This window comes from Procambarus clarkii, chromosome 75 (genome assembly GCF_040958095.1).
Source record: "Procambarus clarkii isolate CNS0578487 chromosome 75, FALCON_Pclarkii_2.0, whole genome shotgun sequence".
NCBI lineage: Eukaryota > Metazoa > Arthropoda > Malacostraca > Decapoda > Cambaridae > Procambarus > Procambarus clarkii.
Window position 1 is genome coordinate 18,187,265 of NC_091224.1, and position 10,716 is coordinate 18,197,980.

At 41.5% G+C, this 10,716-nt stretch overlaps 1 protein-coding gene across 1 annotated transcript in view; it reads right to left on the reverse strand.

Moving 5' to 3' along the window:
- The window catches only part of LOC138357032 (involucrin-like), a 14,656-nt gene extending 11,860 nt beyond the window's left edge, over positions 1-2,796 (reverse strand). Inside the window, exon 1 of the mRNA XM_069313569.1 lies at positions 2,543-2,796. Coding sequence (XP_069169670.1) covers positions 2,543-2,796 — 254 coding nt within the window. The remainder of the gene's footprint in view (positions 1-2,542) is intronic.
- Positions 2,797-10,716: the final 7,920 nt, after the last annotated feature.

The following is a 10,716-nucleotide window of genomic DNA, read 5'->3' on the forward strand; positions in this document are numbered from 1 at the left end:
TCTTCCCTTTAAACTAACCCAATATTATACCCATTGTTTCGTGTTCTGTCTTGTGTTTTCACCTCATCCAAAACTGTTGTAACATATCACCTCACCCAAATGCAGGTATATAAAATGAAAGCCATTTAAATTATAGCATAGTAGGACTCTGTTTAGTGTTTGCAGGTTATAGTTGTGTGTGTGTAAACTAAAGTCTTTGAAAATGTATTAAGTTATTACGAAACGCGTTCAAGTGTCGCGTCAGACTAGAAATAAAAATGTATTTTGGAGAATTAATTTTTCAATTACCATCGACAGTGAAAAGAAACATAAGAACTATTGAGAAAATTCGTGTTAGAATTATTAATCTTACTTTTTCAGTCATATTTAATAATATATGTGTACAAGAAAGACTGCTACCAAAATATACTAATATATATATATATATATATATATATATATATATATATATATATATATATATATATATATATATATATATATATTAGTATATTTTGGTAGCAGTCTTTCCTGTAGACATATATTATTAAATATGACCGAAAAAGTAAGATTAATAATTCTAACACGAATTTTTTTTGGAGAATTGATTTTTGATTTACCTTCAACAGTGAAAAGAAATGTACGAAAGATTGAGAAAATTCGTGTTAGAATTATTAATCTTACTTTTTCGGTCATATTTTATAATATATATATATATATATATATATATATATATATATATATATATATATATATATATGTCGTACCTAGTAGCCAGAACGCACTTCTCAGCCTACTATGCAAGGCCCGATTTGCCTAATAAGCCAAGTTTTCCTGAATTAATATATTTTCTCTAATTTTTTTCTTATGAAATGATAAAGCTACCCATTTCATTATGTATGGGGTCAATTTTTTTATTGGAGTTAAAATTAACGTAGATATATGACCGAACCTAACCAACCCTACCTAACCTAACCTAACCTATCTTTATAGGTTAGGTTACGTTAGGTAGCCGAAAATGTTAGGTTAGGTTAGGTTAGGTAGGTTAGGTATTCAAAAAGCATTAGTTCATGAAAACTTGGCCTATTAGGCAAATCGGGCCTTGCATAGTAGGCCAAAAACTGCGTTCTGGCTACTAGGTACGACATATATATATATATATATATATATATATATATATATATATATATATATATATATATATATATATATATATATATATATTTATATATATATATATATATATATTTATATATATATATTTATGGTATAAACATGAACAGTATAAACACTTGTGCCGATAATATCTTTATCGTTTGTGTATTCCCATCAAAGATTTTTCCATTGGTAATATATTTGTGCAATCTGAAATATTAATTGCGATGCTCGGAAAATAACGGTTAGCCAAGCTTACGGTGAATATATATTGACAAATGTGGAGTTTTCCTCTGATCGCGGCTCCCCCCCCCCCTCCCCCCCAGACAACTCAATTTTATGGCGGATTATTTCACCATTCTCCCAGTATTGAGGTACAGTGATGAAAACTTCCAATGGCTAATGACATATTTATATTTCATAGACATTTGTGTTTAAATCCATAGCTTAATTATCCAACTTGACACTGCGGTGGGGTGAGGTTATATCATACAGCAGGCGAGGACTTAGGATAAACCTGTCCTCTCACTTAATACGTCGTATTTAATACGCACTCGACTAATCTATAAAAAATGTAACTTATTAATGAAAACTTTCGCAACGTAATACTGACGTTTTGTACGCATCAGCACCGCTATGTTAGGTGGGTTGCATGGGTTTACGGCGTTGCAGGCTATGGCTAACAGTTTAAATTTTTTTAGGGAGCGACAAATAGAAGAAAGGAACACTGTATATAATTTTCGTTGAATGATTGCTGATGAAAAAATGTCAACAGAAGCTCTCTAATTCCGGACAAACCAAAGCAGTTGAAAACGCTTCATGTAAAACAACCTAATTTTAAGCCTAACACCCCCTTTCAGTGCTACAAACGCTAATCTCCGATTTCCTCCAAGGCTTAAATCGTCATATGCAAAGGATCCATATTGGTTTCCCATCCTTCTTTTTTATTATATACCTGGATGTACGAACTTTAAATAGCTTAGCAGTATAAGGGTTAAAGGTTCACAGGGCATCGGCTATATACCCAGAAGAAAATCTTGGGACCAGGAAATAGACCCCAGTGTTCTGGGAGGTGTTAGACACACACATTAACCCATGGACCAGGATAAGCTGATAGTCGTAAACATTTGTCTGGTGAAGGAGCGAGATGGGGAATCCACGTCAGGGTTAGAATGCAATATTGCATTCGATAGACCGATATTAAGTGAGTTTATTATGCTGTAACTGTCGTAGACAATCTTTTTTTTAGGGATTACCTTATGCACCTAACTTATGTGCTTTTCTTCTGTACCATTTTTCAATAACTATCTTCCATATCTGCCTTTTGCCACTAATTTCTGCACCTGCCTTCTGTAAATATCTTCATTACCTGTCTTCTTTACCTATCTTTTGTACCTATATACTTTACCTATTTCGGAAATCTATATTCTGGCCCTTTGACCGCCTTGTGAGTCCATGTAGCTCATGGAGACTGCCGTTCATTCCATGCAGCTCATGGAGACTGCCGTTCATTCCATGTAGCTCATGGAGACTGCCGTTCATTCCATGTAGCTCATGGAGACTGCCGTTCATTCCATGTAGCTCATGGAGACTGCCGTTCATTCCATGTAGCTCATGGAGACTGCCGTTCATTCCCCCATGGTATGCCTGATGGAGCCTCATGATCGTAACACACTTCTCACATTCTTCCTCCCTTAACTAATCTATTTCCGTATATTCCCTAAGTGGTTGGGCACCATTCATTTTTACCCGTGCTATCCTAAATCCTAATCCTCATATCCCTTTCAAGTGGTATATAGTCGTAATAGCTTAGTACTTTTTTTCTGATAATTACCATATATCCTTATTTCCCCCTTCCCTCCCTGTTTCTACCCTTCCCTCCCCTCTCCTTCCTTTCTCGTCTCACACTTCACTCTCCCCTCCCACTCTTTACGCTGCGTTCGGATATAGAAGAATATAAAGTGAAGTTAATTTAAGAATTTATTTAAAAACTAGCCGTACCCGGCCACGCGTTGCTGTGCCTCAGCAGCGCATGTGCGTTGCTGTGCCTCAGCAGCGCATGTGCGTTGCTGTGCCTCAGCAGCGCATGTGCGTTGCTGTGCCTCAGCAGCGCATGTGCGTTGCTGTGCCTCAGCAGCGCATGTGCGTTGCTGTGCCTCAGCAGCGCATGTGCGTTGCTGTGCCTCAGCAGCGCATGTGCGTTGCTGTGCCTCAGCAGCGCATGTGCGTTGCTGTGCCTCAGCAGCGCATGTGCGTTGCTGTGCCTCAGCAGCGCATGTGCGTTGCTGTGCCTCAGCAGCGCATGTACGTTGCTGTGCCTCAGCAGCGCATGTGCGTTGCTGAGAAACTTATTTAATATTCACAGTTTCACTGGAAGACGAACTAATTACTATTGTTCTAAGCCAGAGAGAGTCAGAGAGAGAAAGACCTGGGGGATGATATAAATAAATAAATATGTTTATTCAGGTAAGGTACATACATACAAGTGATGTTACATTAATGGATTGATATATAGATAGAGCTAGTACATACAATGCCTAAAGCCACTATTACGCAATGCGTTTCGGGCAAATCACGCCAGAAATGTCCCCTGAAGCCCATATCAAGAGGATAACATCAGCGGCATATGCTAAGCTTGCCAAAATAAGAACGGCATTAAGAAACTTGCGTAAGGAATCATGTAGAACTTTGTATAACACATATGTCAGACCCATTCTGGAGTATGCGGCCCCAGCATGAAGTCCATATCTAGTCAAGCATAAGACTAAACTAGAAAAGGTTCAAAGGTTTGCCACCAGACTATTACCCGAGCTGAGAGGTATGGCCTACGAGGAGAGACTATTGGAAATGAACCTCACGTCCCTGGAAGACAGAAGAGTTAGGGGGGGGGGACATGATCACCACATACAAGATTCTCAAAGGCATTTATAGGGTAGAAAAGGACATGTTATTTAACACAAGGGGCAAATGCACTAGGGGACACACGTGGAAACTGAGCGCCCAAATGAGCCACAGAGATATTAGAAAGAACTTTGTTAGTGTCAGAGTAGTTGTACCTCGGAGTTAGACAGCTGTTACGGGCTGCTTCCTGGGTGTGTGTGTGTGTGTGTGTGAAAAAATAGTTAATAGCTATTAACAGTTGATTGATCGACAGTTGAGAGGCGGGCCGAAGAGCAGAGCTCAATCCCCGCAAGCACAACTAGGTGAATACACACACGCACACACCACTCCTCGCCCTCCCCTCTCACACAATCACCGCTTCGTTCTCACACAATCACTCCCCCCCCCCCAACCCCTCCTCCCTCCACAAACATCCCATAACCCCACAGTCTCTCAAACACACTCACACTCCCAGATTGACGACCACAGAGCACTTGATCAAGCAGCCAGGAGCCACCACCCACCCTAACACACCCCACGCCTCCCCAGCAACATTCTCCTGGTCTATCTGTCCACAACACTCACCACGACTATCCATCCTCACCTTTAACCCTCTCAATAAATGATCAGATGCAGAGAATTGCGAATATTGGATATTATCCTGGTATATGTGTTAAGTCACCAGAGAACACGGATTATTTACCTTTTCATTTCCTAAGGGGAATACTATAAAGCATAATTGAATCATAAGTGTTTTTGTGACAATTTTTTTGCATTATTCATGCCATTTAAAATAAAAAAATTAGTAAAATGGTGAGACTTATAACATTATTGTGGGTATTTGAGATGTGCTCAAAGAATCGACTTTTACTTCCGGCTAGTCGGCAACAGCAAGCCAATAACGTAATGCAGGAGGCGGGGAGGTCACTACACGGCGATAAAAATGGGGGAATGGAGAATAAACAAAGAAGATCGCGGAGAGCCGAATGACAAATAAAATCAGAGCGATTGGTGGATAGAGAAGACGGGAAGAGCGCCACTAAGGAAATATTTATAAGAGACATGGCAGAGATGGCGGAGAGAGGAGAGCAATGACAGAGAGATGCGAATAATGGACAGCGGGGAGGAAGAGGAGCAGGAGAAACTGACGGAGGTCAGTTTGGTAAACGATAAGAGAGTAAAAACAATAAAATAAAACTCGGCCTAGTTTGGAAAGACATAAAAAGAGTTAGGAAATAAGATGAAAATAACTAAAGATGAAAGAGAGAAAGATAAAACGTCTGCTGAGGAGTAGAAATGCTAAACCCGAGAGTCAGAAGGAGCTGTATAAGCTTCGAGTTGTTGAGGAGAACAAGACAAGCTCCAGTAGGTCAGGAATATTAGGAAGGCTGGTGAAAGAGTGTAGTTTAAGGCAAGGTCACGAAGGCCAGGATTTAAACAAGTCACACACAGCTGCACCAGCCCCTTCTGGCCAGTGGTGTGTACTCACCTAGTTATGCTTGTGGAAGTTGAGCTTTGGCTCTTTGGTCCCACCTCTCAACTGTCAATCAACTGGTGTACAGATACCTGAACCTACTGTGTGTGTGTGTGTGTGTGTGTGTGTGTGTGTGTGTGTGTGTGTGTGTGTGTGTGTGTGTGTGTGTAAGGTTAAGGGAGCTACTATAGAAACTAGTGAGTTATTGATCACAACCACAGAAGGTGATTGAGGTGCTTTTACAAGCTCAAGTTATAATTATATCAGATATATTACATATCTGGTGAAATACATAATAAATCTTGGGTACAAGTCTAATATATTATCAAGTGATCAAGAATTCAGATAATATTCTCAGAGTTGAGCATATCTGTACCCCCAACGGAGCGGACATCAGTCAACATGGGACAACGACCAATATATTGTTCTGGTACAATGCTTGTTTTCTCTTTCGCGAAATTGACACATGGTGTATTTGATGCGAATTCTGAGAAAGCTGTGCCAGATGTGTCTGTATCCCAGGTGTATTCTGGCCATTATAACTTCATATTGCTGAGTTCTTGATATATTAGTTCATATATGTCTCCTTGCGGTATTCATCAGGAATTTTAATGTTTCAAATTCATTTTTTGGTGTGAATTTGTTGAGTTAGTAAGATTTTTATCGTATATTAGTTTCTAAATACTGATCTGCTACCGGCTGTCTTTGCAAGCTTATCAACAGTATCATGCTTTGAGATTATGTCATGGTATCCGAAGGAATTTAATCTCATATCTATTTTATTAGCAGCTAAAACATTCTTTCGGATATCACTGGCTATCTTCTTGGTGTCTATTACTACTATATGCTTTCAATGTCACGAATGTAATCTGCATGTCACAGTATATAATTTTATGGCGTTTATCTTTTAAAAATTGCGTGCAGTCACCGTGCTGCACTCACCGAGCTGCACTCACCGAGCTGCACTCATCGTGCTGCACTCACCGAGCTGCACTCACCGAGCTGCACTCACCGAGCTGCACTCACCGAGCTGCACTCACCGTGCTGCACTCACCGAGCTGCACTCACCGAGCTGCACTCACCGAGCTCCACTCACCGTGCTGCACTCACCGTGCTGCACTCACCGTGCTGCACTCACCGAGCTGCACTCACCGAGCTGCACTCACCGAGCTGCACTCACCGAGCTGCACTCACCGAGCTGCACTCACCGAACTGCACTCACCGAGCTGCACTCACCGAACTGCACTCACCGAGCTGCACTCACCGAGCTGCACTCACCGAGCTGCACTCACCGAGCTGCACTTCACGAGGTTGAGCACTAGTTCTCTGTCACCTCCTGAGCACTTAATGCAACTTACTTCATTTATCTTGTTTTCGTCGTACTTCTTTATGCACTTTGTCCTACCACTTGGGCTGGACGGTAGAGCGACGGTCTCGCCTCATGCAGGTCGGCGTTCAATCCCCAACCATCCAAGTGTGGTTGAGCACCATTCCTTCTCCCACCCCCCCCCACCCCTTCCAATCCCAAATCCCTATCCTGATAATATTTATTTGTGACTTTTTAAGCCGGAGAACTCTTTTTTTTTCCCCTGACGTCTACCTCTCCGGCTCATATCTTCCCCCCAGCATCCAACGATGCTCTTTGGTCTTGTTGTTTCCAAATTTGATCATTGCTTCTCTGTCTACACTGTCAATATACCCCCCTCCCCCTTTTAATATCTTGCACACTGTTATCGTATTCACCCTGATTCCCACTTCCCCCTCCACCCTGGTCAGGTTCAGCTGGTTAAGCTGGGCAGTTTGAGCTGTTCCTGTTCTCTAAATCTAGTCGCATAGCTCTGGATATTTTATAATTTGATTTATTGTTTATTCCACATACAATGCCAGTGCAGCGTGTCCGAGAGATCGTCGTAAGTATGTTGTTTATTGCGTTCTGAAGACCTCTGTCTTGATACTTGATATCCTGATATTTGCCAGTGTGATATTCTGATACTTGATATCCTGATATTTGCCAGTGTGATATCCTGATACTTGATATCCTGATATTTTCCAGTGTGATATCTTGATATTTGCCAGTGTGATATCCTGATACTGATATCCTGATACATGATTATCCTGATATTTGCCAGTGTAATATCCTGATACTTGATACCCGTCTTGCTAACCTATTGTTTGAAGTTCCATCTTCTTTTATAAGTCTTCCTTTGATTATAGTCAAGTGTATCAAATACGTCCTAATCATTACCCCTTAGAATGTCTAATTAAACAGAAATAGATTCATTAGTCTGGAAGAAGGATCTATAAATGATTCTCTTCCACGAAATCAATGTAAATCCGTGCGATAGAAAACTCGTTTGATAGAACTTAAAAGACACCCATTCAATACGTAACTTTTTGAAAATAGTGAATGATTTAGGACATTCATTTTTGAAGTCTGCATGAGGTTACAGATGTTCGTAATGCACTGATGGTTCAAACCGATATAGCAACACATTTTTTGCACAGTCTAGTGTGGACCCTTTGTCAGCAGCCCTTGAAGAGAGCACTCCCCCATCACAGACACAACACAGCCACCCATCACAGACACAACACAGCCCCCATCACAGACAGAACACAGCCCCCCATCACAGACACAACACAGCCCCCCATCACAGACACAACACAGCCCCCCCCATCACAGACACAACACAGTCCCCCATCACAGACACAACACAGCCCCCCCCATCACAGACACAACACAGTCCCCCATCACAGACACAACACAGTCCCCCCCCCCCCATCACAGACACAACACAGCCACTCATCACAGACACAACACAGCCCACCATCACAGACACAACACAGCCCCCCCCCTATCACAGACACAACACAGCCACTCATCACAGACACAACACAGTCCCCCATCACAGACACAACACAGCCACCCCCATCACAGACACAACACAGCCACCCCCATCACAGACACAACACAGCCCCCCATCACAGACACAACACAGCCCCTATCACAGACACAACACAGCCCCTATCACAGACACAACACAGCCCCTATCACAGACACAACACAGTCCCCCATCACAGACACAACACAGCCACCCCCATCACAGACACAACACAGCCCCCCATCACAGACACAACACAGCCCCCCATCACAGACACAACACAGGTATAATGACGATAAAATGTATAATGAAATGAAGACTCAATTCTATAACTTCAAACTATCAGTTGGAAGGTTTGATGTATTTGCTAGTAAATGTACAAACACTTTTACTGAAAGTCTTAGTACTTTCCTTTACTTTTACTTAAAGTGTTAGAAAAGTGCTTTTCTTCTCTTTACTTTTTCTTGTTAGTAAAAAGAAAGTACTTTTCTTCTTACTTACAGGTTAGCTTGTTAGTGAAAAGATATGAAGGAGAGTCCTTAATTATCGACACAATGCGACCAACACTTGGCAGCAGAAGGATTACTTTTGTAATTCTCTCGTGTAAGTCATCTTGCTGTATTGTTAACCTCACCTTGGCCCTAACTTTATAGTCATCTAACAAGCCTTCGAATTTATTATATGTTAATTCTTGGATTATTTCTCAATTTCTTTCAGTTTTGGTATGTGACTAATTATGGCTTATTACATTCTTCTTGAGACATCTTTCCAGTATTTCTCTACTTTATTTTTAACTTGCAAGAATTTCCGTCTGCTGTTGCTGCTGTAACTTACACGTCTGCTGCACCTTACACGTCTGCTGCACCTTACACGTCTGCTGCACCTTACACGTCTGCTGCACCTTACACGTCTGCTGCACCTTACACGTCTGCTGCACCTTACACGTCTGCTGCACCTCACACTTCTGCTGCACCTCACACGTCTGCTGCACCTTACACGTCTGCTGCACCTTACACGTCTGCTGCACCTTACACGTCTGCTGCACCTTACACGTCTGCTGCAACTTACACGTCTGCTGCAACTTACACGTCTGCTGCAACTTACACGTCTGCTGCAACTTACACGTCTGCTGCAACTTACACGTCTGCTGCACCTTACACGTCTGCTGCAACTTACACGTCTGCTGCAACTTACACGTCTGCTGCAACTTACACGTCTGCTGCAACTTACACGTCTGCTGCAACTTACACGTCTGCTGCACCTTACACGTCTGCTGCCCCTCACACTTCTACTGCCCCCTCACACTTCTGCTGCCCCCCTCACACTTCTGCTGCACCTTACACGTCTGCTGCAACTTACACGTCTGCTGCCCCTCACACGTCTGCTGCAACTTACACGTCTGCTGCAACTTACACGTCTGCTGCCCCCCTCACACTTCTTCTGCCCCCCCCCCCCCCCGTCACACTTCCACGTATAAAATTACCCACCGACTTCCCAGGGAACTTCTCACGCAAGTTTTAAGCAGATCTTCAGCTGAGCCACTCACAAGATTGGAAAAACTTGACCTATTTTCCCGTTCCTTAGTAATGAAGGCTCGCTCCGACTCTGTAGCAATTAATGCTAAGTAGCACATCTGGCTGAGGACGAAGGTCTGTTCCCAGTCTTTCAGATCGTCCCCTATTAATTCCTGTCGGGGAAATACAGCTGTATCTCCAGTTATCCTTTTGTAGTCACACTGGCATGAATGTATTTTTCAGGTGAAGGGGTGAATGTGTTTAGGTGTAAACAAGTTGAGAGAAACAAAATTATGATTTATTTTTTTTCATAATTGTTAGGCAAAAGTCATATAAATGTTCAGGAAAAATAATTCTTAGAATAAATTGTTTATATCTATATAAATAAAAATGGAAATTTTCGTTTGTTCGTAATCGCTAATCTCCGAAAGTTCTTCACTGATTGCTTTGAAATTTTCACACAACGTTCCATTCGCATCAGAACAGGTTTTTATATACGTACTATATAGATGTCACGTCTGTGACGGTAAACAAAATGCTTTTTCTGAAAAACTGTGCTATTCATGCGAGGGGAAATCTTCAAAACCGATTGCTTTGAAATTTTGACACAATGTTGCATTCGCATAGGCGCGTCTTTTTGTATACCTACTATATAGATGCCACCCCTCTAACAGTTAAAAAAAAAAATATTTGTTTTTAAAAAACAGCGCCATCTGTTGCACATAATAGCAACATGCACGCTATACTAAATATGTCACGAATTCCATTTCAGTGTTTCCTATTGCATTGATAATTTTTTTTAATTGATTTCGATTTATTTTATTTTTTTAATGAA